General features: G+C 49.8%; 7 protein-coding genes across 7 annotated transcripts; 4 read left to right on the forward strand and 3 right to left on the reverse strand.

The window, feature by feature from the left end:
• Window positions 1–2,030: 2,030 nt before the first annotated feature.
• APUU_50271S (uncharacterized protein) lies at window positions 2,031–3,117 on the forward strand (the record flags this gene model as incomplete). Its single annotated transcript, XM_041705249.1, has 3 exons — window positions 2,031–2,303; window positions 2,364–2,869; window positions 2,937–3,117. 3 exons carry the CDS (start codon window positions 2,031–2,033, stop codon window positions 3,115–3,117), a joined length of 960 nt encoding a protein of 319 aa, XP_041557754.1.
• A 586-nt stretch (window positions 3,118–3,703) lies between these two features.
• Window positions 3,704–5,004, reverse strand: APUU_50272A (uncharacterized protein; the record flags this gene model as incomplete). Its single annotated transcript, XM_041705250.1, has 4 exons — window positions 3,704–4,215; window positions 4,272–4,449; window positions 4,513–4,729; window positions 4,781–5,004. 4 exons carry the CDS (start codon window positions 5,002–5,004, stop codon window positions 3,704–3,706), a joined length of 1,131 nt encoding a protein of 376 aa, XP_041557755.1.
• Window positions 5,005–6,068: 1,064 nt separating this feature from the next.
• Window positions 6,069–7,299, forward strand: APUU_50273S (tyrosinase family protein; the record flags this gene model as incomplete). Its single annotated transcript, XM_041705252.1, has 4 exons — window positions 6,069–6,187; window positions 6,242–6,395; window positions 6,459–6,544; window positions 6,630–7,299. The coding sequence occupies 4 exons, from the start codon at window positions 6,069–6,071 to the stop codon at window positions 7,297–7,299; spliced, it is 1,029 nt and encodes a 342-aa protein (XP_041557756.1).
• Window positions 7,300–8,523: 1,224 nt separating this feature from the next.
• Window positions 8,524–10,607, forward strand: APUU_50274S (putative MFS transporter; the record flags this gene model as incomplete). Its single annotated transcript, XM_041705253.1, has 11 exons — window positions 8,524–8,672; window positions 8,728–8,883; window positions 8,952–9,126; window positions 9,184–9,277; window positions 9,338–9,423; window positions 9,483–9,610; window positions 9,662–9,791; window positions 9,861–9,957; window positions 10,019–10,288; window positions 10,356–10,440; window positions 10,490–10,607. The coding sequence occupies 11 exons, from the start codon at window positions 8,524–8,526 to the stop codon at window positions 10,605–10,607; spliced, it is 1,488 nt and encodes a 495-aa protein (XP_041557757.1).
• Window positions 10,608–11,089: 482 nt separating this feature from the next.
• Window positions 11,090–12,650, forward strand: APUU_50275S (putative MFS transporter; the record flags this gene model as incomplete). The annotated part of the gene is made up of 3 exons (XM_041705254.1): window positions 11,090–11,475; window positions 11,526–12,029; window positions 12,104–12,650. The coding sequence occupies 3 exons, from the start codon at window positions 11,090–11,092 to the stop codon at window positions 12,648–12,650; spliced, it is 1,437 nt and encodes a 478-aa protein (XP_041557758.1).
• Window positions 12,651–12,971: 321 nt separating this feature from the next.
• APUU_50276A (3-oxoacid CoA-transferase) lies at window positions 12,972–15,039 on the reverse strand (the record flags this gene model as incomplete). Its single annotated transcript, XM_041705255.1, has 9 exons — window positions 12,972–13,106; window positions 13,162–13,383; window positions 13,437–13,554; window positions 13,606–13,637; window positions 13,689–13,768; window positions 13,815–14,116; window positions 14,175–14,361; window positions 14,416–14,700; window positions 14,754–15,039. 9 exons carry the CDS (start codon window positions 15,037–15,039, stop codon window positions 12,972–12,974), a joined length of 1,647 nt encoding a protein of 548 aa, XP_041557759.1.
• Window positions 15,040–15,313: 274 nt separating this feature from the next.
• Window positions 15,314–17,871, reverse strand: APUU_50277A (uncharacterized protein; the record flags this gene model as incomplete). The annotated part of the gene is made up of 7 exons (XM_041705256.1): window positions 15,314–16,011; window positions 16,070–16,143; window positions 16,196–16,272; window positions 16,336–16,474; window positions 16,523–17,047; window positions 17,107–17,604; window positions 17,678–17,871. The coding sequence occupies 7 exons, from the start codon at window positions 17,869–17,871 to the stop codon at window positions 15,314–15,316; spliced, it is 2,205 nt and encodes a 734-aa protein (XP_041557760.1).
• Window positions 17,872–18,277: the final 406 nt, after the last annotated feature.

The raw sequence follows: 18,277 nt of genomic DNA on the forward strand, positions 1-18,277 counted from the left end.
AAGAGCGATGTCCTTACTGTGCTCCTTTGCTGTACAGTCCATACCTGTGGACCAGGTATCACTATCCTCCGTTTCCCCTCCTGAGAACCATATAATAACACTGCCGGATGATAATGTGCGGTGGGACCTTGCCTCGCCTAGGTATGCCTCGCATATTAATGGTCTCTCGTATCTAGTATGAGACCTACAAGCAGTCGGCCGGGTCTACTACACTCGAGCAATCAACATTTGATATGCTAGCAAAATGAGCCAGCCACCACAAACATCCACTCCGATGAAACTCCAAGGTCGGCTGGATAAAGCCCGGTTTTCCATTTATAAACACCGGCTTTTCGGGCTCTCCGAGCGAGGTGTGAGATCCCCCTAAGATCTCCCTCGTCTCCACCGCGATCATGCCATTCTTAAATGCCCCACTGCAGAGCCGACCTAGACCAAGTCGATCAAGTGATTGTACAAGGCGCCTTTATGATTGCTCGTCTTCGATAAGTCAATGAATATTCATGGTTGCTTAGCAGTATTTGCTAGCATTCGGTAGCATTGCGACGTGGAGGCACGTGTTCCTTCTCTGGTGTAGCCCTCAACGAACAACAACAGCAAGAGTCGGGCGGTGGTTGAGAGCGAGATGTCATCGAGTCAAGCAATACCTAGTTTGTGGCGTTTTGGGAGGCGCTGTCTTCGAATTGTTTGGCCTATTTATATCATCCCTGTTACTATCTCGAACCAGCACTACCAGAGCAGCGCTGACCCATCAACAAGTGTGGGACAATCCTTTGGCAGACTTTGTATTGATCGTATTAATCCTAGATTTCCTGTCGATTTGCGACTCAGCCCAAGTAAGTGGCGACTCCGTATTATATCGAGAGAGACGAAATGATTGCAGGGAAAACGTTGGTTCAACCCTCAGGCGCAAACTCAAAGACCCAGCGGCCATTCTTGCTGGTGGAGACGCGTATCCGCCATGGAACGAGGTCCGTTGGTTCGATCGGAGAAACTACGGATGGCTTCGAAGCTCAACCATGCAAAGAACGCTACCATCCAATTGTTATCGTGGCGTCGTCAGCCAGCAGGAGCACGTTGCGCGCGGGTTTCAGCCATGCATTTCCGGTGGTTCTTCCTGTTCTGGCTCATGCTGGGATTTCCCAAAAATAACTCCATCCATCGCTCTTCTCCTCTCTTGTCCTCCGGAGCATGCGCCCGGCCCCGAGGAGTCGTCTGTTTAAGTTAACAAAATTCGAATTGTCTCATGGAAGAGCATTTTGCCGTTTAACCACGAACCGGCTATCTTCAGAGTCGACGGCGCACGCACCGCGTATTCTTCGGCAGTTGGGGCACCCTGGATTAATGGGTTTTGGCCCCAAGACGCCCCCTAAGTCGCTTTGGTAACTTCTTCCAGCGATAAAGTTGAACGAACTTACCGTGGAGATCCCAACACACGGTGCCTCTCGATGTACGGAGTACACCGTACTGTACACTGGAAAGACACAGCTATTAGCTAGGTCATGAAGCAGCCCGGGAAATATGCCTTTGTGGCCTCAGCAACCCCCTAGCCTTACAAGCAGCATCAGCGACTAAGGCTGTAGCCCAATTCCGTAGATTGTACCGGAGAAATTGCGGCAATTCCCGTGGATACGGCCAACTTTAAGAGTTGCACTGTGCATGTCCTGGCGATTTTCACGTCACCGGAAGGCCCGCACGAGCGCAGACGCACAGGTGACAGAGGCAAGTTCTTTCCGGAGCAGCGGCACTACTCGCAGCGTGGCAGTTAGTCCGTCAATCAGCCTCTGCTGTTGGGAGTGCGCGGGGGACGAATCAGCACGCGACCAGCCAACTCCGCAGGGGCTCGAGACCTTTCCCCGGCATTCCAATTTCCCCATGCTTCTCGACTCTCGACTCTCGAGTCTGGTCTCTCAACACCCCCAACCACCTATGAGCTCGACCACCAACGCCCCCATTTGCAGCACATACAACGCTGGGGGTTATGGGGCAATCAGCCCTTTTGAATTCAGCACATCAATACGCGGCCGGTCGAGATGGATCCCCAGCTCCCTCAGCCTGACTCTCAAACGCCGAAATCGACCTACTTTGAGTTGAGCTGGTCGATACTGAGCAGTATTGGGCTCTTCGTTACCTTCGTTGGAGTATGGACTCTGTTTATCAGTCGGCCGAGTCCATTGACCTATATCCCGATTGTAGTGTCTGTCTCCTGCGCGATAGCTAACGGGGCCTGTTACTTCGCATTCTACACCAACTATGCAATCCTTAATAGAGCCGCTGCAAGCGGCTTCGCTGATTTCTTTTGGCTTGTAAGCAGATGAGTCCATGCAGAGCCTCCGTTTCCAGCTAACCTCTCGTCTCCGGCATAGATCCAAGAGGCTGGCCTCTCCTTCTACAGTTACCAGATCTTAATTCATACCCTGCGAAATACCGCACGTGTCGTCTTCCTCTGCGTCTTTTGGTTTCTTATATTCGCGATTTCGGCCCTTCGTATAACGATCCTGGTCTACAGAGTCTTGGATATCGCCAGCGGCGCAGATACCCTTCTCTACTCGGGACCCTACCAAAGCCAAATCGGCAAACTACACGTCGGGTATTTTACTACAATCGCCGTCGTCGAGACCTGGAGCTCTTTCTTCCTCATCCGCCTTCTCCATAATGCCTACCGAGTCTCCCCCAAAATTTCATCCACTAGATTCGTCTTCCGGTACCTTATGCGCACAACTGAAATCCGTGTCGCAAGCCTCTGCTTCATCGGCATCACCCGCGCAGTTACCTATTCCACACAGACCACGTCGCAATCTGCAACAACCGTTGCTGGGCAAATCGACCGATTCACATATACCATGGAGTGTCTGTTCCCATTGGTTCTCCTGTAAGTCCCCTGAGTCCAGAGTCCCGAGTCGAACAAAGCGCACTAACCAAACTATCCAATCCTTCAGGATTGACACCCTGTCTTCCAAGAAAATCAACCAGGACACACAACTCGAATCCTTTTCAACTTTTGATCCGGTTTCCTCCTCGCCTGCCAGGTATCGGAATATTCAAACCCACACCGAGCCTCTCCCTCCGATACCACGGCATTCAAGGTGGCTTTCCTCGTTGCGCGGACACTCTGCATAATTATACGTAGCTTCTTTTCTTTTTCCTTTATGACCCTTGCGGAAATGATACCCCTTAAAAGTTTTTGGTCTGTTTTGGATTAGTCTGTAATCTTAATTTACAATAATGTTATGGTCCATGGACAATTTATACTTTAAACTGCGGGAGGTAAGCCATGGCATAGAACCGCGGAGATGATAACCGGGCGACTGGCGAGCGAGGAGCGAGTCAGGGAGTGCCTCAGGCCCCGACTCTCGGCCCGCCAAAGTTACCCACTAGCACACCCTCCACTCTCCAGACTCCAACTTCCACGATCCTCACAGCGGACCTAACAAAGGCCGATCACAGGCTTTGGCTAGGAGGACTAGCTGTGGATGCTCCAGGGACTAAGTTTTCGGTGGGAACATTATGAAAGATCATGAAAGTAAGTTGATATTCACAAGAGTGTATACTGTAATTATCTATAATTCTAGACCATCAATCATATTGCGAACCTGAGCCTGACGAGGAGATTCACCTCTCAAGGCCATTTCCGATCCAAAGTCAAAACACCAGTGATTATACAGTTGACCCATTTTTGTCATGTGCAACTCCGACATTTTGCACTTCATTTTCTATCCTCACTCTTCATCTCGATGACAACCGTCTTCATGATATTCGGGCTGTGATCTAGTATGTGTTCCTGGCTGCTGCTCTCATCTTCGACGGCTTTCCGAGCCTCTGAACTCGATTGTGTCACTCCATGCACCCCGCCGGCATAAAGTTCCTCGTCGCGAGAGGTCAGCTCAATTGCACCGTGGCTGTTACCATGGTGGGTGAGCGTGCGTCGATAGTTTGATTTTCCGCGGCCGTACGACGAGCCGTGGCCGCCGTGTCGGGCACTCGAAGGTCCACCCCGGCCGTATGAGGATCCTTTGAAAATACTGGCAAAGAGCGGGCGGAGAGACGGGGCCGACGCGGATATGATAGCGACGTTTACTTCGATTTGCGTCCAGAGAAGAATCTGGATGGCGTCGTAGGGAACGTCTTCCGTGTTAAAATATCTGTACAACGCGTGCAGGCGGGCGATCGATGCGGCCGATGCGAAGGCTCCTGTCATAAAGATGGCAATTAAGGCATCTATTGCTCCTGTTAGCATTTGCTTTACTCGTTCGGTTGCAATGCTTCAGGCATACATTTTCTGCGTCGATGTATATTCAATTTCATTAACTGCGGAAGAGGCAACACCAGGATAACCAAATCAGTGAAGATGGAAATGGATGCTGTCGAATAGTATGTCGCATTGAGGTTGTTGCAACCCGCGGGGAACGAGGGGTCCCATGCTCGCCACGGTTTGCTGTGACATTCAAAAGCCTATGGAAAGAGGCGTATCAGTAACCCTCCACCACAACATTAGTATTGAGATGCAATACGCACGTTCACGAAAACACAAATGATGGTATACAGCATAATAAATACTCCAACCGCAACCACTTGTGTTCTGAAGTGCTTGACCTCGAAAATACGGTAATATTGGGTCAGAATGCTGAACTTGACCAGTCCAATCGTGAGGGGGTAGACCATCTGGTATGCATACCAGTGTTTCAAGGTCGGAACCAGGATCACAGCCAGGTTCAAATCTTTCATATGCTGACTGATAAATCATGAACTAGAGCACTGATAAGGATTGGGAGGCACCGCTTACCCTGTTCCCTGAGCGACATGAAACCCATTCATAACTGTCATCCCAATTGTCACCGCCACGGCGGCCATAATGAGGTAGTCATCAGCGCCGATTTTGTGGACGCGGAAAATGCGACAATAGAAACGTAATGATACTATGACGACCGACAGAAAAACTAGCAGGCTCATTACGATCAGGAACATCGGCTGCTGCGAGCCATTGCTAGCTGTGATATACGACGGCATGGTTCGAGTCAAGCAAGCAGTGTTGAACAAGCTGCATCCGAGAGCAGCGCGTGCTCCGTTTCATAAGGACGGCGCACAACAGTATTTACAAGGGTTTCAAACCCCGTTATATTAATAGAGGGTCATTTTAGAGTTTCGGCCACTGTCTGATTATGCTCTATGGAAGAATTCAAATTCTGGAACCTGAACCAGGCCAAGTGTGTTCACGGCCAGGCTGACCAGCAATCGGCCATTGATATGGAAGGTTTCTGGCTCCTCCCCGAGTCACCGGCACCCCGAGTGCCCTGAGCCTGCTGGGGCCTGGACCAGGATAGCGATCGCAAAACCCACATGTACATCAAAGTTTATTTTCTCACCGGACGAAGCGTCAAATCTCCGGGACGCAAACATTCGTCCAATATAGAAAACAGTTGGAAATACTACACTGTTACAATCCATCTAGGCTCACTGGCAGCCGCAATCGAAAGACCAAAGCAGTGACCGTACTCATCTGCCGACGTTGCTTTATTTGCCCGATTTGTTCCTGTCTCCACGCAGATGCTGGCATTTCCCTAGTGCTAAGGGGCCGAACACGATCAAACTCCGATTTGCTGATGCAGTGGTGCTGGTTGGAAATGTAAGCCTGTGGATTGTTTCTAGTATCAGCAAATCCTAATCCTGGCCGAATCTAATCGCGATGTGACGATGGACTCTGGAGTATATGGCTAACCAGACTTGAACACGGGGCCGGTGTTTCCAAACCAGATATCGGAGGACTTGAGATTGCCCTTTTGGATTTATCATTGGTGGACCTTGGAATCACGCCCCCAACGACAGGGATCCATGGCTCCATGACAATCCCTCGTTCCACCGGCGTGCAGCGCTAGTGGGATCTTCCTGACTCGCAGGGCTTCCACGACATTGGCCCATCCTTACATTGAAGCCGGGCTTAGGGCTTCCAGACTCATACCCAACAAAGTTATAGCTCAGAAAGGCCCCCAAATATTGTCTTATAGTCTGCGCTCTCCCATGTGGCAGTGAAAAGTCTACACGCTGGAGCTCAGCGTTTCAGGGAAACCTTCAAGATGCGTCTTGCCAAGATTCTCTCGTCTTTGGCACTGTTGCATCTTGCCTCTGCTGCCCCTCAGGCATGCCATCCCCAAGCCCCTACGTCGTGCACCAATCCGCCTGTGCGTAAAGAGTGGTGAGTATTGATTTTTTTAGTCTCGATTGATCAAAATTGACACACTCTCACCAGGAGACAACTGAGTGATCAGGATAAGGCCGAGTACATTGACGCCGTCTACTGCTTAACAAACCTGGACCCCAAATCTGGTCTGGACGGTGCTGCCAACCGTTTCGACGATTTTCAGGCCGTTCACTCGAACCAGACCCCAAATATCCACTTTGTGGTATGATTCTTCCTCCAAGTTCCTTGTCCCTTGTTGATCATGCTGATCACCGTTCACTTCCAGGGCCACTTTCTCCTCTGGCATCGATACTTTGTTGCTTCATACGAGAAGTCCCTGCGTGAGGAATGTGGGTATAAGGGTGCCCAGCCGTAAGTTACTAGGCCCTTCGAGGTTGCCTCTTTTTGGTGCACATCAAAAGTATTACAGCGAGCTAACCGTATAACCCTTTCCCAGATACTGGAACTGGTCGCAAGATGCTTCGACTGACCTGACGTCCACTGCCATCTTCGAGACCGAGATCTTCGATCCCGACACCGGCTTTGGTGGCAACGGTGCGTGGGTCGAGATCAGTGACCCAACCAAAAACCCCTTCAACCTCACTGGCCGCCTTGGTGGTGGTTGTATACAAGATGGCCCCTTCACTGCAGACAAGTTCCAGCTGCACCACGCCGGTGGGGGATGTCTAAAACGTGACTACATCCCCTGGGTGATGAACAGCTTTGCTCAACAGAGCCTCGTCGACCACGTGCAAAACCAGACTGATTACGCTTCCTTCGCACGAGCCCTTGAAAACATTCCTTCCTTCACGCAGCCCAACATCCACGGCAGCGGGCACTTTGGTGTCGGTGGTGTTCTTGGAACCCTCGGCAACCAGTATGAGAGCCCTGGTGACCCCCTATTCTACCTCCACCACGGTAACTTGGACCGTATATTCTGGGAGTGGCAGCAGAACGACCTCCCTAAGCGTCTGCACCAAGTCGGTGGTCCAGTCAAAGCCCTGGACTTCAGTGGCAAGAATGTTACTCTTGACTTCAAGGTCAACATTGGCGCACTTGCTCCAGACCGCACCCTGGAGCAACTCCTCAACACCCATGGCGATGACCTCTGCTACATGTACGCTTGAGGTGATGCTCCGTTTCTCATTCCCTCTTCGACCTTCTGGGATGCTCGAGTCCTCCTTGGTCACTTTTGCAATAGAGCTTGTAGTCTCGATGCGTTGTGAGTTCATATATATATCTGTATGTAGGACTCTCGGACATGTTCAATCTAATTAGATATAGTTTTCTTTTTAATCGCATTATAGACTTGGCAAAATAGACTTGATTTCTTCTGCTTTGTAGTCGTTTTAAAGGCGTTTCATCCATCAACTAAATCTCTTATTTTCGAAAACTTAACTTCCGCTGGCAGTTAGTTCCATGATCTCCACGTCAAATATAGCGGCGGGTTGGGACTTGTGAGGGATACGAGTGAAGTCGATAGACGACTAGACTAATTCATAAGCCATGATATCAACCACAACGCCACAGCCGTCCCTTAACCCGATCGGTGAAGACGCCTCGTACCAGGGATAGCGAAAATCCCATCCGCACTCGACCCGCGGTAACCTTGAGAATTACCTTGTTATGTCCTTTCACTTTTCACTGGATCTCTCTTCAGGTTTCTTGAGTGAATAGAACTTTCGAACGATAAACCCGGTTACTATGATACTATAGGGGCAGGTAAGTGTCGCCCGGCTGTGAAAAGCGTGTATTATGCCTATTTTGTAATAATCTGGACTTGTCAGTTGCTGGGCGTGCAATAAGTAGTGAACGGGTAATTCAACATGAGTAATGGAATCGGAAGGATGCCGATGTGGCCAGCTGCCAAGCATGCCATGTTGAGCGGTTGGGGAAGACGATCGTGAAAAAGAAAAAGAAGCACCAGCTCGGGGCCAGAACAAGGCGAGCAGCAGGCCGTCTCGGGGCCAGAAGTGCCTCCGGATGGCCGATTCCAAGCATTCAATTGGGTTCCAGCAATCCAGCGCCAGCCCGTGACTCCAGCGCCAAGCCGAATTGGCTCTGGAGTAAGCAATCTGGGGTGTGGGCTTGGCCTTCTGGGGACTGCGGGGATCAGGCCAATTCCAGACTCGGAAACAGTTGGAGGGAGGTGTCATCCCTGCAGAGCTCCTGATCGGCCACAGAAGTAAGGCCGATCACGCCTTTTCCCAGCTGCCGTCCACCTTTTTCCTGCAGTCAGCTTATATACCAATCACCCCTCCTCGCTTTCTTCCTCTTCGCGTTATCCAGTTCCAATTGTCTGTCCCGGATTCGGCGCACTGCCCTTAATCTGTCTTTTCTACGCCTTATATATGGTGTACGTCGAGCCCTCAGCCATGGACTCTGAAAAGCATCAGGTGCAAATGAGCGACGATGTCAAACAGCACTCGCTCAGCGCGGGTGGGGATTATGGCGAAGACCAGAAGCTCACCAGACGGATTCTGTTCAAGCTAGACACAAGGTAAGTGCTCAACGTAGTTGTTGGCCTTGAGTTCCATTTAACTCATCCCCTTCAGAATCCTGCCCATTCTAGCATTACTCTTTCTCTGCTCGTTCCTCGACCGGACCAATGTCGGTAACGCAAAAATTCTCGGCCTCGAAGAAGACCTCAAAATTACAAATCATCAGTACGACATCGGTTTGACCATCTACTATCTCTTCTATATTCTGAGGTGCGTGCATTTAAACCAACTTTGCAAGGTGCCTTTAGTTGCTAAAGCCTGACGTGCTCTGCGAACAGCGAGGTTCCAAGCAACCTAGTCATCAAAAAGGTATCACCGAAGATATGGCTACCAACACTCACTGCAGTCTGGGGTATTATTACCATGTGTCTAGGGTTTGTGCGTAATTTTGCGAGCTTCGCTGCGGTTCGCGCTCTGTTGGGAGTTGCAGAAGGCGGATTGCTTCCTGGAATGGTTAGTTTGTGTAACCGGGACATTTCCCCCTTGTCGAGAAATCGCTGACTCTCAAAGGTGCTGTATCTTTCATCCTTTTATAGACGAGGCGACTTGGCTCTGAGGATTGGTCTCTTCTATACTGCCGCTTCGCTCTCTGGCGCATTCGGCGGTTCGTCATCCCCACCCAGCTATCTCTCTGCGAAGCCAAACTAATAGGAACGATGTCTAGGCCTTCTAGCCCGCGGTTTGAACGAAATTGGTCCCAGAGGCGGACTAGAGGGATGGCGCTGGATTATGATTATTGAAGGTCTATTGGTAAGTGGTTTTTTGACATTTTCTTCTGTTCTGCCGCTAAATCACCTTGATGCGATTAGACATTCGTATGCGCAATCATCAGCTATTATGTCCTCCCAAATAGCCTCGAAACAACGCCATTTCTGACCGAGGCGGAACGCAGCTATGCTCGTGAGCGAATCAGACTTGAGAACCCCCATATACAAGAGTGGGCCTGCCCTATCTTGCGATGCGTTTCTCAAATATTGACATGCAGTAGGGCAATCCCGGCCGAAGCAGAAAGTCTGGCTTGGTCGGAAGTCCGAAGAGGGCTTCTAGAGCCCCAAATGTGGTTATCGGCAACGGCATACTTCGCTATCCTATCGGGCCTATACTCATTCGGTTTATTCGTGCGTAACCCCCCGTCCGTCCCCTTAATTGTTTAGAATATATTTGCTGATAAACATGTCTACATCCAGTTGCCAACCATCATTGACGAGAGCGGATTTGCCAGCGACGCGAACCAAACCCAACTGTGGACTGTGATACCGTACGCTGTCGCTGCTGTGCTAACGGGTAATTCTTACCCCGTCCGCACCTCACCTCTCTCGCCTCTCTACTAACGTTGTGGAATCAGTATTCGTCTCCTTCCTCTCCGACCGCCTGAAACTTAGAGGTGTCGTCATGTTATTCTCTCTTCCCCTCGCTATTGCTGGATACGGCGCTATCGCAAACATTCAATCGCCACAGGCAAAGTATGGCATGACATTCCTCATGGCTACAGGGATGTACGCCAGTGTCCCGTGTATTCTCGTCTGGAACTCTAACAACTCGGCGGGACATTATAAACGCGCTACCACATCAGGGATGCAGCTTGCTATCGCGAACGCGGGAGGATTTGTAGCGAGTACGTCTCTCTTATCCTCGAGGCTGTATCATTTATCGGACCTGCAAATGGCTAACACATGTACTAGCTTTCATCTATCCCAACACAGATAAGCCACAGTTTCACCGCGGTCACACGGTCGTTTTGGGCTTGTTGGTCTTTGCGTGGTTTATGTATGTGCTCAATCTCTCAACGGTGTGTTCGTTACTAATGCAGCCGCAGGATCCTACTCAATGTTTTGTACTGTGCCAAGATAAACAGAGACAAGAAGAATGGCAAATACGACAACTACGCTGGGTACAACGATGACCGCGACCCCAAGTTCATGATGGTCCTGTGATATATATGAATATATAGTCAGCTGGTTTATGATCCGGCATGGCTATGTTTTGGATATAGGGCTCTCTAGCTCCACTGGTTCGCTCGGGTCGAAAGTGCCATGGTCCATGACTTGGTATTTCTCCTGGCGGGCCTTCAAATGGAGAATGATATAATCCCTCTACTGATAATAACCGGGTATACGGGGCAATGAATTATGACTGATATGCGTAGTCTCAAACCACAGTGGCTCCTTAAAAACACTTCTGCCCTATGCTCGACCCACTGAATACTGCTTAACTCCGAGTCTGGCTTCGGGCGTGACTCCCTAAATCGAGGATCCCCGGTGCTTGGCGCGGTGTGAACTCCGAGCATGTAGATCTTGGCATTGACTCATGCTGATATTGTGGCTCTCACTCGCAACGCTTCAGCTTTTCTCATGACAACTTTCAATCAGGGTGCAGTGTGCACTTTCTATTAGCTGTACATATCACGCTGCGCAACATGACTCGCCAATCCTCGTCGCTCTTCTACAAGGGCCTTGAGGAACTCGGCCTCCTCTCTCTATGGCAAGCACCCCGAGATGCAAAGCTCCTCATCGCCCAGCGTTTCGTTCGACTATTTGCGTATGGCGGCTCGACTTTGATTTTGGCTTCATATCTATCTGCTCTAGATATCTCCGATGACCACATTGGCCTGTTTATGACCCTGACTCTCGTCGGGGACGTGGCTATCAGCTTCCTCTTGACCCTCTTCGCCGATGCATTAGGCCGCAGAGCTGTTCTGGCTCTTGGTTCGGCCTTGATGGTTGGCAGTGGGATTACTTTTACGCTTTTTGGAAACTACTGGCTTCTCCTTGCGGCCGCTGTTTTTGGTGTTGTTAGTCCAAGGTATGTATATGTCCTTGATATTCCACGGTTCCCAACTGATATTGATATAGTGGCAATGAGATTGGTCCCTTCAAAGCAGTTGAGGAGTCCACTCTCGCCCATCTCACTCCACGTGAACTACTGCGTGATATTCTGCTATGGTACTCTCTCGTTGGAACGGCAGGGACAGCTCTCGGAGTAATGATATGCGGCTGGGCTATAAACCTGCTGCAGACCGAGAGAGGCTGGGCATATATCCCAGCCTGTCGTACGGTATTCCTCGCGTATTCCGCCATCGGGGCTATCAAGTTCATTCTGTCCATGGCATTAAGCCACAGGGTGGAGGCAGAAGTCAAGAAGTCGAAGCCGGAGACGGAACACCAGCAACCCAGCGAGGCGAGCGAAACCCAACCCCTCCTTGAGGAGAGAACGACGGAATCCGAACAACAGGCTCAACAGCAGCCCGAACGTAAAGGGTTCCTCTCTTTCCTCGGCGATGGAGACCTCGCTTCCTTGGTGATTCGTCTTTTTATCCTCTTCGGTCTCGACTCGTTTGCTTCGGGTCTTGCTTCTCTGTACGTATTTCTTCTCCTCTACCCCTTCTATCGAAACCCTAAACGGGTAGTACAACTTTTGCTAATGGCGCCAGATCATGGATGACATATTTCTTCAAGCGAAAATTCTCACTACCTGAGGGAAAGCTTGGCTCTATCTTCTTCACAACAAGCATCATCTCCGCCGGCTCAATGCTAATCGCCTCTTCCATCGCAAAGCGCATTGGTAACGTACGAACAATGGTCTTCACGCACCTTCCGTCAGCAATATTTTTAGCACTGATGCCCGTTCCCTCGCTCCTCCCGCTCGCATTAACCTTCCTCGTCCTCCGCGCCTGCTCCCAGAACATGGACGTTGCGCCGCGCTCGGCGTTCTTGGCTGCAGCACTGCCGAGTGATAAGCGCACGGCGATCATGGGGTCTATTAATGTTGTGAAAACATCGGCGCAGAGTATGGGCCCATTAATCACTGGTGTTCTTTCTGACAGGGGATTCTTTGGGGCGAGTTTTATTCTTGCGGGAATTCTGAAGTGCATTTATGATATTGGGATTTTGATTAGTTTTGTGGGGTTGGAGAAGGGGAGGGAGAGGGAATGGGAAAGGGAAAGGGTTAGTCAAGGAGGGAGTGAGGAGCAGGTCTGATTGTTTTGTCCCAAGCAGTATCTAATATTGGACTGTGGTCCGCCATATATATACATATAACATGACAGCAACGGAGTTATCTATCCAAATAGTAGACATTACTGTTCGTCCATAAAAACACTAGCGCTTATTTGGCCGTCTTTCTACTTGCATTTTATGCCAACATTATCGTCCCGTTAACTCGCACCCTTGCGTCCCCTGGAGAGATTATCTCATTGCGCTCTTCCCGGTGCTTCAAAAATGAAAGCCTTATTCCGAACATCGAAATACGTGTATTTACTCTATGTAACAGGGTATACCTAAAATCCACTGCATGAGGATCTACTCCATAACCTCTATCTTATCCGCGACATGGAACGGAGCATCCGTCTTCGCCCGGACCTCGTCAACCTCTACCCCAGGTGCAAGCTCGGTCAGAGTAAGCTCGCCCTTGTGGCGATCCACTTGGAATACACACTGTTGTTTGTTAGCTACATATTTTATATATTGTAGCTTGTAGCTCGTATCTTACCAGTTCCGTGATGATCGTGCTGACACAGTTGGCTCCAGTTAGGGGAAGGGCACATTCGGAGACGATCTTGGAGGAGCCATCCTTTGCCGTGTGGCTTGTGGCAACAACAATCTTAGTTTGGTCGGGGTTTGATATCAGATCCATGGCTCCGCCCATCCCCTTGAAGACTTTCCCGGGGATCATGTAGTTGGCTAGGTCACCGTTTGCGCTCACTTGGAGAGCCTGTATCTCGTGGTCAGTGATAATCAAGCTCGGTGCGAGGAATATTAACTAACCCCCAAGATAGAGACATCTACGTGTCCACCTCGGATCATCCCAAACGACTCGGTGCTATCGAAGGTCGCTGCGCCTGGATTGAGCGTTACTGTCTCTTTTCCGGCGTTTATAATGTCCCTACGGTGCTGTCAGAATGGAAACTTCATATGAGCAAAGAAAGTGGCATACGCATCAACTTCCTCTTCGGTAGGATATGGCCCCTAGATTAATTAACTTTTAGTTCTATAATGGGACGCTGGTTCTTGTCTTACCATTCCAAGTATTCCGTTTTCAGACTGGATCCATACTTTAACATCCTCAGGCAACATCGATGGTGCAAGTGTAGGAATTCCTGCGCAGCATTAATGAAGTTCACACAGAAGTTTCGAGCAACATACCGACTCCCAGATTCACATAATACCCTTGTTTGAGTTCCTTTGCTGCTCTCTTGGCGATTCGGTTTCTTTGAATAATGGCGGGAGACCCATTCGATGCCGCTGGGCCATATTCCTTTGGTTCCCGAAGCTTCAGGATCTCAATGTTCTTCTTAGCTGTCGCAGGCACTATCCTGTTCACGAAAATACCAGGCAGGTCAACCTCATTAGGATCGATAGAACCGACAGGGACAATGTTCTCCGCCTCAACTATAGTAAGGGCAGCTGCCTTTGCCATGATAGGACCGAATGCTTTTGTAGTGTAGCTAGGACCCAGGCTGTCAGTATCTGGTTCATAAATGCAATACGCGAGGATCAACCAACCGGAAAACACAATTGCCAGCCTCGTCTGCCTTCCATGCTCGTAGAATAGCAACATCTCCGGTAAGAGCAGTTTCCATCAAATATTTCTTCTTGTTGAAAACCCTTGTTTCTCGGGGTTTGCCTTGTTCCAACACTTTGCCTGACGCATCGAGGCGTACCGGAATCTTGCCATCTTGAAGGAACGTGTCTATGCGCACGGGTAATTAGCCAAGAGTTTCGTCTTAAGCAGTGGCCAACCTACGAGCTCCAGTGGCAGTGTAAAAAGCAGGTATTCCAGCTCCTCCAGCGCGCAGACGCTCTGCCAGAGTTCCTTGGGGACACAGCTCAACAGCAATGTTTCCTGTGAGATATTTTTGCTCCAACGCTTTATTGTTCCCGAGGTACGATATGATGAGTCGATTCACTTGTCCAGAATGTGTCAGGGTAGAGAGTCCGCCTCTACCAGGAGCACCGGCGTTGTTTGAGACTGCGGTTAGGGAGTGAATGTCATCAACCCCTCGTCGACCAATTGCGGATATAATTGTATCTATCAATATTCAGCTCAAAAGACCAATTAAATCAATGAGAGAACCTAGTCACCTGCAACCCCACAGAGGCCAAAGCCGGAACTTAGAATAGTCGACCCGCTCTTGAGGTCAGCTACAGCATCGTCAGCATTATTGAATAGTTTCGACGCTGCACGGTCAACGCTTGGAGCGCGAGATGGCTGCTCAATCGTTGTGGTCGCAGTGGAATACTTCGCGAGGACTGTAGGCGGGCTTGGTCGAGCCCATGTCCTCTGGCACGCACGGAGGCATAGTTGAGCCCGAGCCACATTCGTCGCCTTCCGAGACAAAGTCAGCGCTGTAACTCTGAGCGTCGCCATGTCACTCGAAAATTATATTCGGTAAGATTATTCTCAAGAAGAAATCAAAACTAAGAGTTTCGAAAAGAATTTCTGCGATGACGTCTCATTATTTAACAAGGGGAGTGTCGGCGCTCGGAGCTACTTCTGGGCGCCGACGTGTGGGGACATTTGTTGCCCCCGCCCTGGCAAACTCCTTGGCTTCCAGCTTGCCGGTCCCACCAGCAGTGAACAATACTATAATACGGCTTGATGGTGTAAATATTTAGTAGTATCACCCGCTCTGTTCAAACTGTCACAAATTGAATTCTGGATTGCCTATGTCGAGCCAGTCCCAGCTCATCATATCGTCCAGCGGAACGTCAGGAACACTAGCTCCGAAGGCAGTGCCCGCTCGATTAACAGCGTCAATAATCTGGTCGTCAGACATGGCGGAGAACTGCATTGGTTCTGACCAAAACAGAGACGGCGCAAACCCTTCTTGAGTCGTTATCGGAATGGCTCCAAATTCATTCAAGGTCGTCGAAGGGAGCGTTTCTGGATGAGGGACACCTCGAGAGTCACCCTGCACTTGCAAATCTAAACTGGCCGGTATGCGTCGAACAAGCTGGCGCAGGAGCCGCCCATACAGTACAGACGCTCCATTCCTGTGACTTGGTGTGGTTCCAATCCGTTCAAGGACCCCAGCTACTTCTTCAATCAGATTCCGGACACTTGGGGCTAAGCTGGAATTGCTATCTGTCGGCATCACGCTGAGGCTCAATGCAGAGCATGCAGCAAACGAAATCATGATGACGGTATTGTTTGGCATTGATTTTAGCCTCGCTTCCCCTTGAATAGCTGCACGCATAACATTCAGTGCGGAGGAAAGGCCAGCCGCACGAAAGAATCGTTTCACTTCAAGGGGAGCTGTAGGATGGTTTATCACGCCGCCGTATGTTGAAAGCTGGGTATGTGTGACGAGGATCTCCACGTACGGTGGAAGGATGAGTGCTATGAAAAGGTTTGGGCGTCAGGATGTATTTATTGGTGTAGACATTCCAAAACTTACACTGGCCTTCTCCGATTCCTGGACCCCAAACTTCATACCATTCACTATAGAAACTCTCTATCATTGTCTTGATCCTGTTGCCCAGTTAATTTATACATTAGGATAGAGCGTTGGGAATACGCTTACGATTGCGCCGCTCCGGACCCCGTACTACTTCCCTGATAGCTATCGCAATTGGATTTAACCCTTTTAAACAGTCCATCCTAGGTCGTTACTTGTTAGACATTGTACCGGACTCGGGACATGAACAATATAAGAAGTCTCACGAGGTCTCTTCGAAGTATAGCCATTGAATTCATAGCGCCATCGCGAGAATCCGCCAGATCTGAGACATGCCACCGGTCACAGTTCTCAATCAGCGTAGTCGGAGGCACTGTATAACTTCTCCCGCGGGCTAGGCATACTCTGCGAGTATTAATAGATATTCAAAACTACCATTGAATCGATACTCACCCCCGTTCAAGTACGAACAGTGCGATCCATGTCCGTTCTCGTCGCCGTAGCAATCTGTGACCCCAGTCAGAAGCCGGATCAATGTCGTCAAATCCATCGATCTGCAAAGCTCTTCTTCCATCAATACAATCAGCTTTGGCAAGCCTTCGTGTAAGGGTACTGTCAAAACTTGTTGACGGTAAAACGATCTTGTTCAGAGACAGGTCCAATGCAACTGTCAAGGCCATGGCGATGTAGGAACAAGTATCATCGTCCCCCAAGCAACCCCCGGGTGCCATCCATGGAACATTGACCATGAAAGCCAGAACAATTTCAACCGATCTGAGGCGTTCTTTTATCACCTTGTGCGCTAAACATTTGCTGTGTCTCGATAGTCTTTTGGACAATGCAGCAGTAGATGGCAGAAATAGGGCAGTGGCGGCCATAATTGAAGTGAACAGGAAAGCCGACTGAGCGCGAACAAACTCCACAGTATGAATAAGAGGATCGAGCCCCCATCTAGTATGTGCAAGATTTTGGTAGAAGCTGGGGATGATCAGTATGTTTATTATAGATTTCCGCATTAGAGGTACGATGGATCATACAAAGAGAAAAGAGACTCAGCTTCGGGCAGTGTAACAAGCCCGACCTCAACAGGGTCCAAGTCCGGGCCAATGTCTCGATTCACTCTCACAGGCACAAAGAAGGTCTTTGCTGCGGGAGCATTGCTTTCCAAGCTCACTTTTGACCCTGCCGTTGGATGCGGTGTCGCCAACGAAGGCCACGTTGCTGTATCACGAACATCATTTGGAGACAGCTGGAGGTCAGAAGCCCGCGCAAGCAATTGCAAAGGATTCTCTGCGTCATCTAGAGCGAGGCTTTCCCCGGAATTTGAATATGGGAAGTGCGAGGATTCAGGTTGATCGGGATCCTCGGAAAATTCCTCACTCTCGTTCTGCGGCCGTTGGTTCTGCGTCTTGCTGAGCAGACCTTGAAGGTCCGCAATCACTTTCTGCGCAGCTTCAGTGGATTGATGATCGGCCTTAGGCCGCTTGATCGCCTGCTCTATTTGATGCAGTGCTTTTTCCAGGCCTTTGCGCTTGCTAGCAGTTTAAGTCAGCATACATGTTGTTGATATATGAAGAGCGCGAACAATTGACAGGCGATGAACCTCACTTCTTTACTCCCTTCTGCCTTCCAACATGATGGCTGGGAACGACGCATTCTAAGCCGACATGTCTACATTTATCGCAAGAAGCCTCTCCCTGGCTGCGGTCACAGCGTACTTTGCTTTTCCGGCAGTTGAGGCATGCGGCTTGTCGGCTATGAGAGGCCCGTCGTTGATTCAAAGCTGGTGCCCGGCGATTCATACCTCCAACCCATGGGCAGCTAAACACTGCTCAGGAATCTACCCGTATACCTCGTCGGTCTCGGCGGTCAAGTCTCCGGCTAGAATGAGTCAGCTACGTCAGTGCGGTAACAATTAGTTAGGTACAGCCCGAGGCTTACAGCAAGCAGATCGCCGAATGAACGAGTAGTTTCTTGCCTATTGGCCAACATTCACTCTAGGAAAGCTCTGAAATCGCTTACTTACTCGGCCTCTAGTAATTAATGGCCACCACAACCTTTCATCTGTAGCCTGCGTTAAGGGAAATCAGTAAATCCCTCATGTCATCAAAGAAGTGATATCAAGGCCGCAAATAGAAACACCCGAACGGTGGTCCTCCCAAGCCTTAAGATTAAGACGCGATTGGACTTTCAAAGCAAGCTCTACGG

Source organism: Aspergillus puulaauensis, chromosome 5 (assembly GCF_016861865.1).
Source record: "Aspergillus puulaauensis MK2 DNA, chromosome 5, nearly complete sequence".
NCBI classification, from domain to species: Eukaryota; Fungi; Ascomycota; class Eurotiomycetes; order Eurotiales; family Aspergillaceae; genus Aspergillus; species Aspergillus puulaauensis.